The 21,913-nt window shown below is 37.2% G+C and overlaps 1 protein-coding gene across 15 annotated transcripts in view; it reads right to left on the bottom strand.

Moving 5' to 3' along the window:
- Positions 1 to 21,913, bottom strand: part of CDC42BPA (CDC42 binding protein kinase alpha) — a 297,091-nt gene that overhangs the window by 161,350 nt on the left and 113,828 nt on the right. For all 15 annotated transcript variants that reach the window (XM_088845512.1, XM_088845513.1, XM_055419752.2 and 12 more), the window contains exon 5: positions 7,871 to 8,019. In XM_088845512.1, the coding sequence (XP_088701638.1) occupies positions 7,871 to 8,019 (149 nt within the window). The remainder of the gene's footprint in view (positions 1 to 7,870; positions 8,020 to 21,913) is intronic.

Raw genomic sequence — 21,913 nt, 5'->3', positions numbered from 1 at the left:
TTTGGCATTGCCTCTCTTTGGGATTGGAATGAAGACTGACCTTTTCCAGTCCTGTGGCCACTGCTGAGTTTTCCAAATTTGCTGGCATATTGAGTGCAGCACTTTCACAGCATCATCTTTCAGGATTTGAAATAGCTCAACTGGAATTCCATCACCTCCACTAGTTTTGTTCGTAATGATGCTTCCTAAGGCCCTCTTAACTTCCCATTCCAGGATGTCTGGCTCTAAGTGAGTGATCACAGCATCATGGTTATCTGGGTCATGAAGATCTTTTTTGTATAGTCCTTCTGTGTATTCTTGCCACCTCTTCTTAATATCTTCTGCTTCTGTTAGGTCCATATCATTTCTTTTATTGAGCCCATCTTTGCATGAAATGTTCCCTTGATGTCTCTAATTTTCTTGAAGAGATCTCTAGTTTTTCCCATTCTATTATTTTCCTTTATTTCTTTGCATTGATCACTGAGGAAGGCCTTCTTATCTCTTCTTGCTTTCCTTGGAACTCTATATTCAACTGGTATATCTTTTCTTTTCCCCTTTGCCTTTAGCTTCTCTTCTTTTGTCAACTATTTGTAAGGCCTCCTCAGACAACCATTTTGCCTTTTTACATTTCTTTTTCATGGGGATGTTCTTGATCACCGTCTCCTGTACAATGTCACAAACCTCCGTCCATAGGATGATGGTATGACTGTATAATTCTTCCCTCCTCATCTCACCTTCCTACCAGATGCAGTCTCAGCACCAGGGCTGCGACTGTAGGTGCCAAAAGCAAGGATAATTCCTAAGAAGAAATTCTAGCATTTAAACCTTAATGTCAGTATTCCCATAGACTTGGTAGGGTGAGTCATGAAATCTTCCCATCTGGTAAAACGGAGACTGGCAGGGGATACTGCTGGGTTGCTTGGTCATTGAGATAGGTATTTCTGTATTTATGCAACCCTCGAGTGCATCAATGCATTGAGATGGAGGTACCTGCTAGTACTGCTGCTGTCAATCTGGACCAGCACAGGGTCAGACCTAACATTTTTTCCAAAGGACCAAAAATTTGGGCAAGAATAAGTGACAAATGGAAAGAAGGAAAAGTAATAGCTAAGGATAAAAGTATGAATAAATGGATTATGTAATAAGGGGAATCCAATATTATATTGGTGCTCTGTGAGAGGCTTAGAGCAAGAGATGATATTGTCTCTTAGCTCAGTTACACCAGATACCACAAGGGGTGAAGCCATATGTTGCTGAAAAAACTTCCTGCTTTTGGCACCTGGCATCATCAAATGAAATTCTGCAAACCTGAGTGCCACTGTTCTGGGAGACAATTTAGTCATATGACATGATGATGGACTAGATGGTTGCTAACTCAGTGGGACCCTGGTAACATGCCAGCATCTTCTGACTCACCATATGGTGTTAACACTGGCCTTGCTGGTGAGATTGAATCACATTACATAGGTCTTTTGATAATACTGATATTAATAAATAAGTGTATCGGAAGATTTAGTTAAAGACTCCTCAGGATATAATAAAATGATCAGCCAGAGAAAGAACTCAATTTCGCTAACCCTCAGTTAGATTCTATGCTAAACAGTTCTGCACAAGTTTATTGTATGGTACAAATAACAGATCAAAGGGGGAAAATAAGTAATTAACATAGCGGTACAAAAATATGAAAGCCATCTAATATGGCCTTATTAGATGAATTACTGGTTTCTTGGAATTTATCCCTACTGAGCTCCTCCAAATGACAGACATATTCACACTGGAATTATTGCTCTGTTCATTATATAAATGTTACACTAAATCTAAGCCCCCCCACAAAATATGACCATTTTGTTGTAAAAGAGCCTTGGCTAAAGGCCAGGAAGTGGCCTGTGCAGTGAAGAACTAATCTCACCCAAAAAGATGTCTGGCTTTTGCTGCAGCTACTGGTAAGTGACCTCTAGGACCTTGGAACATCACACCCAACAGGGCATCTTTGTCTGGGGCCTTGGGCCACCAAACAAATTAACAATGTAATTCATGATGATGTAATTTGTTTGGTCCACATAGTATCAGTTTTATCTTTGAAAGGGACTGGAAAGTAAAGGTATCATCTCAACTGCAGGAGAGGGCTGGAGAGGAAAGGTCAGTCGTACAGGCAGTATGTGATTGAGCAATCCCAACTGTGGTAACCAAACACTCAGGTGAGTTTCTGTGATTGGCAGTACTCCACTTGTACTGTCACATGGAAGACAGGAAAGTAATGCGATCCTAACTTCACAAGAAGAGGACAGAAGCCCTGGGTTTGGTACTTCTCCTGAGAGCTGCCCTGTGCACTTCTTTCTCTCAGCTGATTTTACTCTATACCCTTTCCATGTATTAAACTGGAACTTTAAGTAGAAGAGCTTTCAGTGAGTTTTCTGAATCTTTCTTTAAAATTATTAAAATTGAAAGTGGTTTTGGGAACCCCCTGAACTGTAATTGGTGCCAGAAGTAAGGGTGGTCTTTTGAGACTGGTCCCTTTAATTGTGAAGTTGGCCTAGATTCCTTGCAGTTACTGAAATACTAAATGCACTGTAACACAATGACTATCTTTAAGTAAAATGATCTCTATAATGGCTGACATCCCAACTTCACCTACAACTCTAGTCTGACAATTTCTAACTATAAAACTATCTATTCTTTAGTAATTTTAAGGTATTATACATGTAACTCCTAAATTAGTAGTATCAAAATTCTCGTTTTCAAATGAGACTCAGACCTGTAGGAGACTGAAGGGAGTTTTTATTAGCCTTGGGCTTCAAACTATTTCCGTTTCATTATAAAAGTATAATGATTTTACATATACCAAGAGAATAACTGACAAATCATACTACATATCCACGCTGAAAAGAGATGAAATCTGCCTGAAGCCCTGGTGGAGGCCTGTACATACCTAACCTTCATAAAATCTTATAGGATATGGGATGAAAAAACTTTTTTGAAACTGAATTCTGTGTTATTTCCCTCAACAAATTCTATAAAAAGAGGTTTGATCCATTTCTTGTAATGCATCAGTACACTTTACCCTAGAGTTAACCATATTACACAAAACAGTATTAAGTAGGGGAGGTTTATAAAAACTATAGTCATAAATCTTGAATATTGAATAAATTCCATGAGGAAAAAGAAATGATGAATAAATCCATGAAAAATAAGTGAATTATTTTTTGCCTTCTGTTTTATTTTTGGACTAGAGTAAGGACAGAGTACTTCAAAAAATACTTTCCACCCTAGGATTTGTTGAAGCCAGTACTTAATATTTAAGACAAACACAGGAAAGCACACACATTCCATTATGTTCCACAAAACCAACCTAATTTGACTTCAGAGACAGAGTCTATCCAACAAAAAGTTGGTGTGCCTGAGCCCTTAGGATCCTTGTCTGATCTGAAATGTGAGCATTTTTACATGAATAAGCTATATACTAAGTAAAACAAGTAAAGGCAAGCATGAAAAACATGAAAATATAACAACTTCTGCTCATTAGTTATTTTTTCCTGATTTAGGTTCTTCATTTTTAATTATAAGTTCAGGGACAGAGGAACCTTGTGTGCTACAGTCCATGGTGTCACAAAAGAGTTGGATATGATTAAACAAATGAACAACAATAGTTCTTTCATATTATCTATTTCACTGCAGAGATTCATTCATCTCAAATGTGTCTTCCTTTACTTCATACTATGTTTCCACCATTGAATTGCTTTTGCAACTTTGTCGAAATCAGTTGGGAGTGATTTGTGTCAGTCTATGATTGGGTTCCGGAGAAGACAAAGGCAACCCACTCCAGTACTCTTGCCTGGAAAATCCCATGGATGGAGGAGCCTGGTAGGCTGCAGTCCATGGGGTTGCGAAGAGTCGGAGACGACTGAGAGACTTCGCTTTCACTTTTCACTTTCACGCATTGGAGAAGGAAATGGCAACCCACTCCAGTGCTCTTGCCTGGAGAATCCCAGGGACGGGGGAGCCTGGTGGGCTGCCGTCTACCAGGTCGCACAGAGTCGGACACGACTGAAGCGACTTAGCAGCAGCAGCATAATTGGGTTCTCTATTCTATCTACTGATCTATGTGCTTGTTCCTCCACCATTACCAGAGTTTTGCTTAAGACAACAATATAGTATGTCTTAATATCAGTTACAGTGATTCTCCTGTACTAATTCTCAGCTAACTCATCCTCCTTTTTCAAAAACCATTTTAGCTATTTTAGTTTTGTGGCCTTTCCATATACACTTTAAAATAAGCTTGGTTATCTTTAAAAAAATCTTCACTAAATTTCATTTACCTTACATTCTGTGCTCCCAAACAAGCTCCCAAAGAAGCTTGTCTTCAGTGTCAGAATTGTATGCTATACCTACTTAAAATTTCACGGATAAATAGCACAATGCTATTTGTAAAAGAGGACTCAACAAATATTTCCTCAGTAAACTACTTGCTGAAAACAGTCTATCAAGAAAATGGGAATAACATTTTAAGAAGTGCACTGATGCACCTGAACACGTCCACCGCCAAGCAAAAAGACAGACAAGAAGGGAGAGAGAAGAGGTATGGAAGTGGTCATAGGCTGATGAGAGAAAGAGAGAGTATGTGTGTGTATGTGTACATGTGTGAGACAGTGGGAAAGAGAATATGTCAATTTTGATAACAGAGACACTATAAATGTTTAGATATTTAACCTAAAGAAGAGATGACTTCAGAAAGCATGATGACTGTAAGATAAATTAGATTATTATATTTGACTCTGAAGGCAAAACCAGGACCAATGATTAGTAGAAAAAGAAATTCAGCTTAACATAAAGTAAAATTCTGTAACATTGGAGCTGTCCAATAATGGAATGAATAGGATTCATTTAACATTAAGTTGTTACTGTTCAGTAGCTAAGTCATGTCTGACTTTTTGTGACCCAATGGACTGAAGCATGCCAGGCTCCCCTGTCCTCTATCTCTCAGAATTTGCTCAAATTCATGTCCGTTGAGTCAGTGATGCTATCTAATCAAGCCAGCCTCTGCCTTCCCCTACTCCTCTTGCCCTCAATCTTTCCCAGCATCAAAGTCTTTCCAGTGAGTCCACTATTCATATCAGGTGGCCAAAATCCTGGAGCTTCAGCATCAGTCCTTCCAGTGAATATTCAGCATTGATTTCCTTTAGCATTGACTGGTTTGATCTCCCTGTTATCCAAGGAACGCTCAAGAGTCTTCTGCAGAACCACAGCACAAAAAAATCAATTTTTCAGTGCGTGGCCTTCTTTGTGGTTCAACTCTCAAATCTGTACATGACTACTGGAAAAACCATAGCTTTTGACTATATGGACCTTTGTCAGCAAAGTGATGTCTCTGTTTTTAATATGCTGTCTAGGTTGGACATAGTTTTCCTTCCAAGAAGAAAGGGTCTTTTAATTTCATGGTTGCAGTCACCGTCTGTGGTGATTTTGAAGCCCAAGGGAAAAAAAAAATGTCACTCCTTCCACTTTTTCCCCTTCTATTTGCCAGGAAGTGATGGAACTGGATGCCATGATCTTTGTTTTCTGAATGATGAGTTTTAAGCCACCTTTTAAACTCTCCTCTTTCACCCTCATCAAGAGGCTCTTTAGTTCTTCGTTTTCTGCCATAAGGTTGGTATCATCTGCATATCTGAGGTTATTGGTATTTCTCCTGGCAATCTTGATTCCAGCTCATGATTCATCCAGCCCAGGATTTTGCATGATGTACTCTGCACAGAAGTTAAATAAGAAGGGTGACAACATATAGCTTTGATGCACTCCTTTCCCAACTGGAACCAGTCTGTTGTTCCAGGTCTGACTGTAACTCTTGTTTTTTGACCTGCATACAGGTTTATCAGGAGACAGGTAACATGGTGTGTATTAACACCTCTTTAAAAATTTTCCTCTGTCAAAGGCTTTAGAGTAGTCAATGAAACAGAAGTAGATGTTTTTCTGGAATTCTCTTGCTTTCTCTATGATCCATCAAATGTTGGCAATGTGAACTCTGGTTTTCCTGCCTTTTCTAAACCCAGCCTGGTACTCAAGCAGCACTGAGGGTTGAAATGGATTTCAATCCAGATGTCAATATCAGAAACATAGTTGACACCCAGAATGCTGTGTTGAGAATAATTATAAGACTGCATATATAGTTGGTGGGAAGGGGTCCTATGATCAGTTAAGAATATCTGTCACAACCTGGCAGAAAGGAGGGTAACAGAAATACCTTATATTTACTATCTCTATACCTGGATGCATACTTTTCAGTAATGATCATTCCTTGTTGAGAATTTAGATGTGAGCCAAGTAAAGTTTCTCTAAACTCCACAAGTCTAAGACTAGCATTCTTTACATATTCGATGAAATGATATCTGAAAGTATTTTTAAATGACAGTCCTCAGCTAAAATCTTGGATTACTGCTTAAGCAACAAAAAAACACTTTGGGTTCTTACACTATAATTCACTCTGGAGACCACAATACCATCTTAAAAACTGCATTGTGCTTTGCAATTTTAAAAGTGTGTTCATGTTTTAGTTTTCAATAAAATTTGTTATTATCAGGTATCAACAGAGAAAAGCATGCAAATAGGAAAAGTAAAATTGAGATCTGATAAATATAAAAATTGTTAACCAAAATATTATTTTAATGATGTCCTAAAATTTCATTCGGAGAAGGCAATGGCAAGCCACTCCAGTGCTATTGCCTAGAAAATCCCATGGATGGAGGAGCCTGGTAGGCTGCAGTCCGTGGGGTCGCTAAGGGTCAGACACGACTGAGCGACTTCACTTTCACTTTCCACTTTCACACATTGGAGAAGGAAATGGCAACCCACTCCAGTGTTCTTGCCTGGAGAATCCCAGGGATGGGGGATCCTGGTGGGCTTCCGTCTATGGGGTCATACAGAGTCGGACACGACTGAAGTGACTTAGCAGCAGCAGCAAAATTTCATTACTAATTAAATCAATCATCATAAGATATCCACAACATAAGATACCCACATCAAAATAAAGAGACAGAAAAATTTTTTCTTCCCCCATTCCTGTTCTTCATAGAGATAATACTTATCACTTGCAACTCATTGCTATCTTAGCATAAGTTATCCAAAGTGAGGTCACTAGACCAGCAGCAGTATCAGTAGCATCACCTGAGAAGCTGTTAGTTAGTTAGTTTAGTTGCTAATCATGTCCGACTTACGGGGTTGCAAGAGTCGGACAAAACTTAGTGACTAAAACTAACTAACATCTTCTCAGATGATGCTACTGATACTGCTGCTGGTCTAGAGATGCCAATTCTCCAGCCCCATCCAACCTACTAAATCACAAACTCTGGAGTTTTAACAGCCCTCCATATGACTGATGCATATCCTGAAGTTTTCAAACCACTGTCTTAGAAAATGGTTGTTCTTTCTAACATGCCAAGATCCCTTTACCTGCTTCTCTTTAGTGTCTCTGCTCTCCCACATTTTGCACAACTCAAAAGACTTTCTCATCTGAATGATTAACTCACCAATAACTCTGGGAGGATTTCCTACTTTCTTTCCTTTTAAAATGTGAGGCTGCCTTTTAAACCGTCCAATAAGTTTTAACATTTTTTATTACACATAAATTATGAGATGTTTAAATAGAGATTTTTAACATCTGAAAACAGGCATAAAAACAGGCCTATATAAAAGTCATTTTGTAAATGGGCTTTTTCTTTTCATTCCATCTGAAACATATACAAAATAACACATTTACAGGAAATTTTTAAAGTAAATCATTATACCTGTCAAACAGTTTACAAAGAAGAAATCATCCCATGGCCATCAAAATGATCACTTTCTTACAAAAACATCTCTTCTGACATTTATATAATCCACTCCTTCACTGCATCTTACTCACCTGTGTACATAATGCAGCTGATGAACTGAATCGATTGCTATCACCATCTCAGCCAAGTAAAATCGAGCCATGTCTTCAGGCAATCTATCTTCAAACTTGCTGAGTAGAGTAAGCAAATCCCCACCAACATAATAATCCATAACCAGGTACTAGGAATGAAAATATAAAAATGTACTCAATAAATATGAGTGAAAAATCAATGCACTTAATGTACAGCAAGGTCAAACAGCACCAGATCAAATACTTTTGTTGTTAGTTAACAAGAAGCTATGTAAGATGACACTCACAATAAGTCTTAAAAATTTCATAAAGTAGTAAATAAATCTTCTAACAATTGCAACAGGGAAAAACATGGGATTATCATTGCTTTGATGTTGTCTTTAAAAGTGAAAAGTAACATTATTATAGTCAACCTACAACAACAGACCACAGTTTTAACAACATTTCATATAAGACAGTCATTTGTGTTGAATTAATTCATCTTCATCATCACTATATTTTCCTTATTTCATCTTGAACCAGTAGACTTTTCTTAGGTGTACATAAACAGAGAAGAACTAATTTTAGATACAAACTCTGATGGGTATGTAATATTGTGATTTATAATAAGAAATATATATCTTTTTGGAATAGAGCAGAGAATCTCTTAAAACCACTGGAATTTAGAACGATGGTAACAGTAACCCTATATGCGAGACAGCAAAAGGGACACAGATGTAAAGAACAGTCTTTTGGACTCTGTGGAAGAAGGCGAGGGTGGGACGATATGAGAGAATAACATTGAAAATGTATATTATACGTGAAACAGATCGCCAGTTCAGGTTCGATGCAAGAGACAGGGTGCTCAGGGTTGGTGCACTGGGATGACTCAGAGGGATGGGTTGGGGAGGGAGGTGGGAGGGGAGTTCAGGATGAGGAACATAAGTAAACCCATGACTGATTCATGTCAATGTATGGCAAAAACCACTACAATATTGTAAAGTAATTAGCTTACAATTAAAATAAATAAGTTAAAAAAAAATTGGAATTTCCCAAATGACAAGATAAAGGTGTCTTTTGTTATTTATAACAAGTTCCTTTCAGCCAACCAGAGTTTAAAAGATGACTTTTGGAAAACCTCTAGGAAACCTAAGAATGGGGGCTGGTTGCCTGGAGAACCAACCAAGAGTAGAGTATCAGAACCTTCCGTCTCACACCCTCACCCCCAGAGCCCTCACTTGTGACCTCCAGATAAAGAACTAGAAATTGAATAAATCATCAACATCCATATGATCCAGCAATCCTACTCCTGGGTATATATCTGGAGGAAATGATAATTCAAAAAGATACATACACCCTCAGTGTTCATAGCAGTACTATTTATAACTGTGGAAGCAACCTGAATGTCCACTGACAGAAAAAAGGATAAAGATGTAGTATATATACATAATGGAATACTACTCAGCCCTTAAAAGCATGAAATAATAACTTGTGCAGTGACGTAGATGGATGTAGAGATTATCATATTAAGTGAAGTCAGTCAGACAGAGAAAGACAAACACCATATGGTATCACTTATCTGTGGAATCCAAAATGTAACACAAATGAACTTATTTTCAAAACAGAAACAGACTCACTCACATACATAGAAAACAAACGTAGGTATGGTTATCAAAGGGGAAAGAAGGTGGAAGAGGGATAAATTAGGAGTTTGGGACTAGCACATACACACTATTGTACATAAAATAAACAATAAGGTCCTACTCCATAGCACAGGGAACTATATTCAATATTCTATAATAAAACACTATGAAAAAGAATACGTATATATATGCGTGTGTGTGTATGTGTATACCTGAATCACATTGCTACACACCACTGTAAATCAACTATGCTTCAATTAAAAAGAAAAAAATCAATAGCCAATTATTTAATCAATCTAAGCAATCACGCTTAAGTTGTGAGGCCTTCATAAAAACTCAGCATGGGGTTTACAGAGCACCTAGGTTGATGAACAAGTGGAGGTGCAGGGAGAGAGGTACATCCTGGGAGTGGGCATCACTCTGTGCCTTCCCTTCACATCTCTTTCACTGGACTGTTCCTGAGTTCTGTGAGCTGCTTTAGCAAAGAAACTGAATTTGAAGAGAGGGTGGTGGAAGTCTCTCATCTACAGCCTGGAGGTCAGAAGCACAAGTAACAACATGGACTTTGCTTTGGGAAGTATATAGTGGGGACATCTTGAAGGACTGAACCCCTTAACCTGTGAGATTTGATGCCTTCTCCAGGTGGACAGTATCAGAATTGAGTTAAATTAGAGGACACCCAGTTGGTGCGGGAGAATTGCTTGATGTGTGGAATATCCACACATCTAATGTCAGAAGTGAAGTAGTGTGCAATAATGCAAATAAAAACAATAGTGTCCTTTTACAGTGTGTATACCAAAAAAGATAAAACAAGGAATATACAACAAAATGCAATCTGGGTTGTTATAGACTATGTCTGACATAACTTTTCACTATTTTCTAGACTGCTTCTTTGTTATTTTCTAGATATGTATTACATATACATGAGTATATTGTTATGCTACATCATTTGTGTTATACAGTGAGTGAAAGCTAAACATAGTGGAAAGAAGACTTTGTACGCAGAAAGACCTGTATTCAAATTCTAACTGTGGGTTATAAGTGGCTTTTGAAAAAGTAATTCCTTTGGCACTTTACTTTCTTATCTATATAACTACAATAATGATACTTTCTCCAGAGTACAGCATTTAACAAGAGGTTAGTAAACAGAATATATTTAAATGCCAGTTATAATGTCTTTAAGGTGATTTTATTATAGACGAGAGTTACTATTTCAAGTTTATTAACAAGCTGACATTAAGATTTAAAAGTCTTGAAAAAATTCACATTCTTATTATTATACATTAAAATTATAGGTATGGACAATTTTGTTAAATAAAAGATACATTTCATTTTGTTAATTCTTGAAAATCAGGAAAACAATATATTTCAAATTATGGTCTATGGTTTACTTGCTGTATTTACTAGGTCTAATGTTTAACAGACTGTCAAGAAGGTTAGAACAGACTAATTTAATGTAGTAAATTTTGTTAACCTAAACATGTTGCTAAAATTGGTGATGGATATGGAAAAGAAATCCACAGCTCTAACTTTAAAAAGAAGTACTCTGAGTATAGTAGCAAACACAGAAACTTTTCAAATAAAAAAAACATATCTATTAAAACCAGAATCTAATATTTATACATAGAAAGTCATAAAACATAACTTATTCTCCAATAAACATTTACTAGGTACCAATCAGGATTTTTTTGGTACCACACAGAGTATAAATAGATCAAAGGCTTTTACATCAAAAGCTCTCCTCTTTTGAAAGTGTACTCTATTCTTGCCATACCAGAATCCTAAAGTCTGAGTATACCATCTATCAATAAACAGCTAAAAAATAATCATCCTAACATTTTTTCCACCCACCGTCACCATTTAAAACTTAGGCTCCAAGAGTCACCATCTATTTCTACTTTCATCCTCATATGCTTTGTGATTCCCTTAATAAACCCAAAACTCCACGAATTCCTTCCCTTCCAATCTTTCAGTGTACATTATGTATCTCTTCTACAGTATACAACCATCCTTGAGATAGAATAAAACGTAAGTACTTAAGTATTCCTTCCTTTCCTATCCTGCCTGCTAAGAGAGTTCTGCCTTTGACTATTCACATTTCCCCCTTACCTTGTCCTCAGAGGTAGAGTAGGTGCAGTTAAGACAGAATTCAGCAACTGGGAAAAGCACAAACCAGAAAATTCAAAAGGAGATTTGCAAGAGAAAAGAAAATGAACTATACTCGCAATAGAGTTTTACTGTTAGGCAGACAAAATGCATCCAAAAAGGCAGACAAGTAATAATCTCACGTAGGGAAAAAAGGCCCTTTTCCTCTACAACATATCCCAGTGATATGGGGTCATTATTTTATGCTTTCATTATTATTCACTACAATATTCAACTAAATCATCAGGGTTTTGTTGAGTCTGCTGCTGCTGCTAGGTCGCTTCAGTTGTGTCCGACTCTGTGCGACCCCATAGACGGCAGCCCACCAGGTTCCTCCGTCCCTACTGCTACTGCTGCTAAGTCACTTCAGTCGTGTCCGACGCTGTGTGACCCCATAGATGGAAGCCCACCAGGCTCCCCCGTCCCTGGGATTCTCCAGGCAAGAACACTGGAATGGGTTGCCATTTCCTTCTCCAATGTGTGAAAGTGAAAAGTGAAAGTGAAGTCGCTCAGTCGTGTCTGACCCTTAGTGACCACCCCACGGACTGCAGCCTACCAGGTTCCTCCATCCATGGGATTTTCTAGGCAATAGTACTGGAGTGGCTTGCCATTGCCTTCTCCGACTACTTCCTACTAAATCTGTGAAGTCCATCTACTTCTAACCCTACCAACTATCAAATATCCTAATCCAGGCTCCAGGCCTCTCTTGATTATATCACTACAGCAAGTTTACGGCCAAAGTGAACAGTTTTCTAGAACACATTTTATTTTGTAGATAATTTTCTTGGAAGTGGAAAATAGAATACAGAACAAGAGAGGGACAAATGAAATCATTCACTAATTCCATATATACATATATGTAATGTACTAGGAGCTAACATTACATGTATGCAGGGGAGATACAATTAATAAAACACAGTTCTTGCCTTCATGGTATTTACAATCTAATGAAGAAAAAAATACAAATAAATGGGCATTTTTAATGTAATATAAATCTCTGACAGAGATAAGCAGAAGGTACTGCAGTAGGAAGAGGAAAGGAAAAGAACCTATTTTTACTCTGGTTCACTTATTTGTCTGAAATTTATTGATTTTTTTTGTACAAGGCATGAAGAGTATTATCTCATATGCAGAGAGTCAATTACCTAAAACAAGTAGTTAAATGCTCCATTCTTTCCTCCAATTTAGTTGAAATGCCCCTTCACCATATTTTAGGATGCTAAATACACTTGGGTCTGCTCTTGGGCACTCTATTCTGGTACAGTTGTCTACTTCTGTATCAGTAGCATATTGTTCTCACTGACAAATCAGTAAAATTTAATATCCAGTAGGACAAGTATCTTCTGCTTCTGTTAGCTCCATACCATTTCTGTCCTTTATCGAGCCCACCTTTGCATGAAATGTTCCCTTGGTATCTCTAATTTTCTTGAAGAGATCTCTTGTTTTTCCTATTCTGTTGTTTTCCTCTATTTCTTTGCATTGATCGCTGAGGAAGGCTTTCTTATCTCTCCTTGCTATTCTTTGGAACTCTGCATTCAGATGCTTATATCTTTCCTTTTCTCCTTTGCTTTTCGCTTCTCTTCTTTTCACAGCTATTTGTAAGGCCTCCTCAGACAGCCATTTTGCTTTTTTGCATTTCTTTTCCATGGGGATGCTCTTGGTCCCTGTCTCCTGTACAATGTCACGAACCTCCGTCCAGAGTTCATCAGGCACTCTATCTATCAGATCTAGTCCCTTAAATCTATTTTTTACTGCCACTGTATAATCATAAGGGATTTGATTTAGGTCATATCTGAATGGTCTAGTGGTTTCCCCTACTTTCTTCAATTTAAGTCTGAATTTGGCAATAAGGAGTTCATGATCTGAGCCACAGTCAGCTCCTGGTCTTGTTTTTGCTAACTGTATACAGCTTCTCCATCTTTGGCTGCAAAGAATATAATCAATCTGATTTCGGTGTTGACCATCTGGTGATGTCCATGTGTAGAGTCTTCTCTTGTGCTGTTGGAAGAGGGTGTTTGCTATGACCAGTGTGTTCTCTTGGCAAAACTCTATTAGCCTTTGCCCTGCTTCGTTTTGTGCTCCAAGGCCAAATTTGCCTGTTATTCCAGGTGTTTCTTGACTTCCTACTTTTGCATTCCAGTCCCCTATAATGAAAAGGACATCTTTTTTGGGTGTTAGTTCTAAAAGGTCTTGTAGGTATCATAGAACTGTTCAACTTCGGCTTCTTCAGCAGTGTCAAGACTTTATTTTGAGATATAATAATATATATTATATTATCTTTTCTCAACAACAATTATCTCAACAATTATCTTATCTCAACAATGAGATATCTTTCATCAATGTGACTATCAAAAAGATCACTACTGTTTTACAGAATGTGAGTTAAAAAACAAACACTGATTTTTTGAAAAAATGAGTGACTACAACTATTTGAGAAAACAGTGGAAACAGTGTCAGACTTTATTTTGGGGGGCTCCAAAATCACTGCAGATGCTGACTGCAGCCATGAAATTAAAAGACGCTTACTCCTTGGAAGGAAAGTTATGACCAACCTAGATAGCATATTAAAAAGCAGAGACATTACTTTGCCAACAAAGGTCCGTCTAGTCAAGGCTATGGTGGTCATGTATGGATGTGAGAGTTGGACTGTGAAGACAGCTGATCGCCGAAGAATTGATGCTTTTGAACTGTGGTGCCGGAGAAGACTCTTGAGAGCCCCTTGGACTGCAAGGAGATCCAACCAGTCCATTCTAGAGGAGATCAATCCTGGGTGTTCATTGGAAGGACTGATGCTAAAACTGAAACTCCAATACTTTGGCCACCTCATGCAAAGAGTTGACTCACTGGAAAAGACTCCGATGCTGGGAGGGATTGGGGGCGGGAGGAGAAGGGGACGACAGAGAGTGAGATGGCTGGATGGCATCACCGACTCGATGGACATGAGTTTGAGTGAACTCTGGGAGTTGGTTATGGACAGGGAGGCCTGGCGTGCTGTGATTCATGGGGTCACAAAGAGTCGGACATGACTGAGTGACTTCACTTTCTTTCTTTCACTTTCTTAGCGAGAACACCAAACTCCTTTAGTCATCTTGTTGTAACATGAAGAGATTAATAGTCAGTCCTTAGAGCCCCACTTTCATTTATCCCTTCTAGCTTTTTGTTCTTTCACTCTTTACAAAAATACCTTTCTAACTATTCCTATCTTCAATACAAGCTGGATTCCTGTAAGAATTTGAAGTTCATATGACTAAATACAATTCAATAAATATCTTTCACCCACTAATCAGTTTACAAATGCTAATTCAAAAAGTAAAACTTTTGCTTTAAATATCTTTTTTTCCTCAAACAACAAAAAAAATAACTAAATAAAAAAGAGTGGATAAAAAAATACGAAGAAGAAAATTTTGTTGATTTGTAATATTCTAAATGATGTCTAAGTGAGTAAGTTTATGTGTCCATATACATGCAACCAAGTAGGCTTGTCTTTAGCGAGTTTTTCTTAAGGAAAAAAATGTTCTAAATCACATCTTAATATCATTCATTAAATTATTCAACTTCTTCCTGGTAAATAAAATGCACATATGCTATGATTATTGTTTCATAAATAGACTATAGTGAATCTGAACTTGTTACAAATGAAAGTCAAGTTACTGAATATTTATCACAGCTTTCTTGAACTGTATAGCTCTGAAAATTCTATTACTTGTTTGACTGGTTTAGGGCTGCTAGGGTTAAAAGTTATTCTGGAAAATAACTATGTATAATAAAATTTCCTTTTGGGTATCTACAATTAGGTTTGTCAATATTTTTAAATGATTTTATTTTCTTATATTTTATAAGTACTCAAAAGAAAATCTTTGATGATAACTATGCTTTTAAACTGTGGTGCTGGAGAAAACTCTTGAGAATCCCTTGGACTGCAAGGAGATCCAACCAGTCCATTCTAAAGGAGATCAATCCTGGGTGTTCAATGGAAGGACTGATGCTAAAGCTGAAACTCCAATACTTTGGCCACCTCATGCAAAGAGTTGACTCACTGGAAAAGACTCTGATGCTGGGAAGGATTGGGGGCGGGAGGAGAAGGGGACGACAGAGAATGAGATGGCTGGATGGCATCACCGACTCGATGGACATCAGTTTGAGTGAACTCTGGGAGTTGGTGATGGACAGGGAGGCCTGGCGTGCTGTGATTCATGGGGTTGCAAAGAGCTGGACACGACTGAGCGACTGAACTGAACTGAACTGAAGATAATTTAGGACTTCTGACTCGTACCATGAAGGTTTCTATAAGGAAAAATTGACAGTTTACAGGAGATCTGAATTCTAGTGAATTTCAGTCCTCCTCAGTTATTGTGAAACTTTAATTCTAATATAATTAATGACTGGCATATACATACAATTTCTTAGAAATGTCTCTGAAAAAGAAGTATTAATCCTTGTGTCAAATACAAAAAGCAAAGACTCAATAACTCAGAGGAGAGAGAATCTGAGCTATAAATCAGGCTTTTTAAATTTAAAATTAGGTAAAATTTTGCTATGTAAAATTTGGTATTTGGATACTTTATTTCCACTCTATATATTTCTATATTTATAGAAAAATATAGATTGTAAGCAAACCATAAATATGCAGTGTTATATCTATCCCCAGTAGACTACATTGTCATAGTGGTCTATAGTCCTTATCTTAAAATTTTTGCAAAGCTATGATAAACTGTTGTAATTTTGCTAAGCAAATACTTGGCACATGTTTTACTTACTCTTATATTTGCTTATCTATGCAGATTATATTTGAAATGATACATTCATCCCTAAAATTTCATGTAAGTATGGTAAATTCAAGTCAAATATTCCATTCAATTTAACAACTGAGCAAATAAAATGTGCAAAGCTCTAGTGTCATGACTTTTAGGCAATTCTGACTATAACTCAACTCACAATAAAAAATATGGTTTATATGAATACTCAGTAATCATTATAAAAGAAATAAATGTTATGAAATAATGTTTATTTCTATTACTTGAACTCTGTCATTTGATATTCTATTTAATTTTTTAAGTGTTCATTGTAACCTACTAAATTGATATTATAACTCACTAATGGGTCACAATTTGAAGTTTGAAAAACACTGCTATACTCTGGAAGCATGTATGGAATATAAGGACAAGTACTGACCCTGCTTGAACACCTTGATCTGTCCTGACATCAGATAAACCCCACAACTATTAAGTTTCACTAATCTCTGATTATATTTCAGCTAAAGATAGCAGGGTTCATGTCATTCATTCAAAAAACTTTTAAGTTGTACCAAAAAAATCAAAGATACACACACACACACACACACACACACACACACACACACAGGTTAATCATATAACCGCAGTACTAAAAATGTAAAGGTAAAATGAAATAGGAAATTGTGAATGAAATTCAAATTGTGAATTCTGAATTACTTTAAGACACAGAATTTGAGCACAGTTTTAAAGTACTGGCTAGACTTCAACAGGACTAGTGGCAGGAAGAGGAGTGACATAGTACGAAAGGTACTATTGAAAATAAAAATGAAGAAAAGTATAGAAGAGTACAGAGAATGTTCAAGAATGGAAGGTATTCCACTGAGGCGGAAACACAGAATTTGGGTGGGCACAATATTTCCAGTCATCTCTTTTTTATTTAGCACCTTGGACTGCAAGGAGATCAAATCAGTCAATCCTAAAGGAAATCAATCCTGAATATTCATTGGAAGGACTGATGCTGAAGCTAACGCTCTGATATTCTGGCCACCTGATGCAAAGGGCCAACTCATTAGAAAAGACCCTGATGCTGGGAAAGATTGAAGGAAGGAATAGAAGGGGACAGCAGAGGATAAGATGGTCAGATGGCACCACCGACTCAATGGATGTGCTTAAGCAAGCTCCAGGAGATGGTGAAGGACAGGGAAGCCTGGTGTGCTGCAGTCCGCAGTGTCGCAGGGTTGGACATGAATGAACAATAACAACAATACTAAACACTGTTAATGGTTTCCTCTACCAACTCTCCTTGCTTTAGCTTTCATGGTGCAGTATTTTGATTCTCTTTCTTGCTTGGATCATGTCCACAAGTTTTCTGCTTCAGGTGTCCTATCCCCATCTTCTCCAGGCACATCTGTTTTCTCGTTTCACAAGCACTATTTATTGATTCTCATTCGCTCCTTGTATTCACTGTTATCTGCAAAAGGTGTTGGCCAAGTTTTCTTGTAAAGGACTACATAGTAAATAGGGTTTAGGCTTGGCAGGCAAGAGGCAAAATCAAACTAACATATACGTACATATATAATAACAGAAAAAATTTCCATATTTCATTAGCAAAATTCAAAATATAATGATAATTAGTACAATTTTGGTAATATAGACTACTAATGAGAAAATGTAATACTTTTTCAGAGGGGAATATAAAAGTTTGCTTAACTGGGGCTCAAAGTTAGTGATCCCTATCATCAAAAGAAAGTTGAAGTGAAAGTCGCTCAGTCACGTTCAACTCTAAGAGACCCCTATACAGTCCTTGGAATTCTCCAGGCCATAATACAGGAGTGGGTAACTGCTCCCTTCTCCAGGGGATCTTCCCGACCCAGGAATTGAATCAGGGTCTCCTGAATTGCAGGCAGACTCTTTACCAGCTGAACTAATAGGGAAGCCTCAAGTCATCAAAAATCTACTGCAAATGTAAATCTGTAAATGCTGATCTACAATGAGATTCTACACATCCCATCTGTGAAACTATCCATTCACAAGAAAAGGTACTGGTGTCAGTTCATGAGTATACAATTTTGATTGAGCATATTCCTCAGCTATAAGGCATTTATAGAATGCTATTAAATTTGTCTCCTGATACTTGGGTTTAAGCTTGTCATTACTGCAGATTAATCACTTCTAAGTGAAAGTTAGATGGAAGTTCTTCACCGCCCAGTTAAACGGATTTTGAACTATGAACATTTCCTTTGCACTTGCATCAAGTGCCAAGAACTGATGTTAGAACTGTAGTTTGACCTCAAAAGATCTATCTGCTGCAAATCTATATGGAAATGGAGATCTCTCTCCTTTTCACTTTTGACAATATGGAAAGTAGATACAGCAACTTGACATTTCTTGTAATTCAAACATTAGCTATCAAAATGACTTCACCACAGCATAGTTTTTCAAATAAGTTTTGTTTTGCCTTGTAATCTTATATTAAATTTATTCTGAAAACATATCAAGTCTACAGGAAAAGCTAATTTCCAAGCCTATTCAATACTTTACAATAATGGTTGAAGGTGGGGTTTTGGGTTCAGAAATATTTCAGCCAGCCCTTTGTTCAAAATACTGTAATAAAACGTTACCACTGCAAAATCAGTGAATGGGTGTATAGCATAGCAAGAATGTTTGGCTTTTGATTTGACCAAAAAAAAAAAAAAAATTCCACAGTTTCCAAAAAACTGAATGAAATGCAACTTTGATACTACCGGTTCAATACACGATAGATTCAAATACTTGCAGCAAGCTGCCTGCTGATTAACACAAAAATGAACATCCACAGGCGTTAAGCACCTAATATTTTCAAATAATTTGTAAATCTGTTCAAATAAGCCTTTTCCTGTTTTACCACACTCAATTGTAACACATTTTAACAGATTCCAATTCAGGTTGTATCAAAACAATATTTTCTCAACTTCTTTGAAAAATACTAGGTTGGTGCAAAAGTAACTGCAGTTTTTGCATTGTTGAAATTTGACTTTGATACTGTAATATATTCTTATATAAATGTGGTGATGTTATGTATCATTTTAATGCACATTTCTTGCTTTATTTTTTTTCTTTTTGCTACTGACTTATTACTTGCTATTTATTTTATATTTATTTTAGACTAGGGAAATGATTTTAGACTGAAAAGTAAATTCAACCAATTTTCTTGAATTCAAAATGGCTCATAAAGCAGCAGAGACAATTCACAACATCAACAATGCATTTGGTCCAGGAACTGCTAAAGAATGTACAGTGGTGGTTCAAGAAGTTTTGCAAAGGAGACAAGAGCCTTGAAGATGAGGAGCACAGTGGCCATACATTAAAAGTTTACGACGTCCATTACAGAAGCCATTACAGAGCCATTACAGAAGCTGATCCTCTTACAACTACACGAGAAGTTGTCCAAGAATTCAATATTGGCATTCAATGTTCAATGCCATTCTACAGTAATTTGGCATTTGAAGCAAACTGGAAAGGTGAAAAGGTTCAATAAGTAGGTGCCTTATGAGCTGACCGAAAAATCAAAAAAATCATTGCTTTGAAGTATCATCATCTTTTGTTTTATTCAACAACAGTGAACCATTTCTCAATTGAACTGTGATGTGTGACAAAAAGTGGATTTTATACAATAACTGGTGATGACCAGCTCAACGGCTGGACTGAGAAGTTCCTCCAAAGCCACTTCCCAAAGCCAAACTTGTACCAAATAAAAGGACACGGTCACTATTTGGTGGTCTGTTGCAAGTCTGATCTGCTACACCTTTCCGAATCCCAGCAAAATCATTACGTCTGAGAAGCAGGCTCAGCAAATCGAAGAGATGCATCGAAAACTGCAACGCCTGCGGCTAGCATTGGTCAACAGACAGGGCCCAATTCTCCATGATAATGCCCGACTGCACAACCAATGCTTCCAAAGTTGAAGGAATTAGGCTATGAAGTTTTGCCTTATATGCCATATTCACCTGCCCTCTTGCCAACCGACTACCACTTCTTCAAGTATCTATACAACTTACTGCAGAGAAAATGCTTCCACAACCAGCAGGATGAAGAAAATACTTTCCAAGAGTTCATCAAATCCCAAAGCATGGATTTTTACACTACAGGAATAAACTTATTTCTCGTTGGCAAAAATGTGTTGATTGTAATGGTTCCTATTTTGATTAATAAAGATATATTTGAGCCTAATTATAATGATTTAAAATTCATGGTCTGAAATTGCAATTATGTTTGTGCCAACCTAATAATATGACAATAATGATTCCACAAAAACTATTCAGAGAGGCTAATTCCTCAGATACTTCAAACTCAAACACTGATTCCTCAAATAACAAGGACTGAGCAGAAACAGCAACATCTTTCAACTCGAGTCAAAAAAAACCTCTCAGTGTGATAGAAAATGATTATATCTCCCTGGTTTCATAATCCACCATTGATGCTCCTTCCAATGTCCTCAATTCTTTGAGTAACTGTTCTCCTTAAGTCTTACACAAGTTTATTTTCTATGGACACATTTCTTTGGCTGCTGCAATCATATATAATTTAATTAACTCAATATTGGTCAATGGCTTTCCTTGCTTGGTTAATAAATGAGACACTCAGGTACTGCAGTTGCAGTCTCACCTTCATTTTTTATTTTGTGAAGAGATTCTGCTATGGTAAGATACTGGGTTACATTTTCTAACTTTTCTGACTGCTGCTTTCCTGCAAGTTAGGAAAGTTGTGATGAGTGCTCAGTTTAGCAGTGTAGACATTTACTGTATTCTATTGGTACAAGTGAAGCACATGGTATAATAAACACCATGCCATAATTTATTAATAAAATAATCCACAATCTACTGTGCCTTAAGAGCATAATATTTGAAAAATCTACCTTTCTTATTTTGACATGAGGCATATGTGCTATTAATTTAAATAAAAAATGCCACGGTATAGCAATATATATATATATACACACATATATATACATACATATATACAGCACTTGAAATGTCACTGCAATTTATAGTCTGCTGAGCAGAGCAGTGCAAAGCAATGAGTAACACATATAGTGTTACCCTCTGTCACAGTGCCAGTCTCCATCACAACTAGTCAACTTTGCCACTGAGGCAAAAAAGCAGCCAGAGGTAGTGTGCAAATCAACGGCATGGCTATGTCAATAAAACTACAGACAGTGAAATCTGAACTTTAGAAGATTCACAAGTCACAAAATACTCTTCTTCTGATTTCCTTTCAACTATCTAAAAATGTAAAAATAATTCTTAGCTTGCAGGCTGTGTGAAAATAGGTGGTGGTCCAGATTTAAACCACAGGTCAGAGCTTACCAAAATCTGGTCTATAAGATAAGTGAAAGTTGCTCAGTTGTGTCCGACTCTTTGCAACCCCATAGACTACAGTCCATGGAATTCTCTAGGCCAGAATACTGGAGTGGGTAGCCTTTCCCTTCTCCAGGGGATCTTCCCAACCCAGGGATCGAACCCAGGTCTCCCGCATTGCAGGCGGACTCTTTACCAGCTTAGCCA

Source organism: Moschus berezovskii, chromosome 17, assembly GCF_049115385.1.
Source record: "Moschus berezovskii isolate FMDL1 chromosome 17, NW_MosBer_1.0, whole genome shotgun sequence".
NCBI classification, from domain to species: domain Eukaryota; kingdom Metazoa; phylum Chordata; class Mammalia; order Artiodactyla; family Moschidae; genus Moschus; species Moschus berezovskii.
The sequence above is the reverse complement of the archived record's forward strand: the minus strand, read 5'-3'. Positions and strand labels throughout refer to the sequence as shown.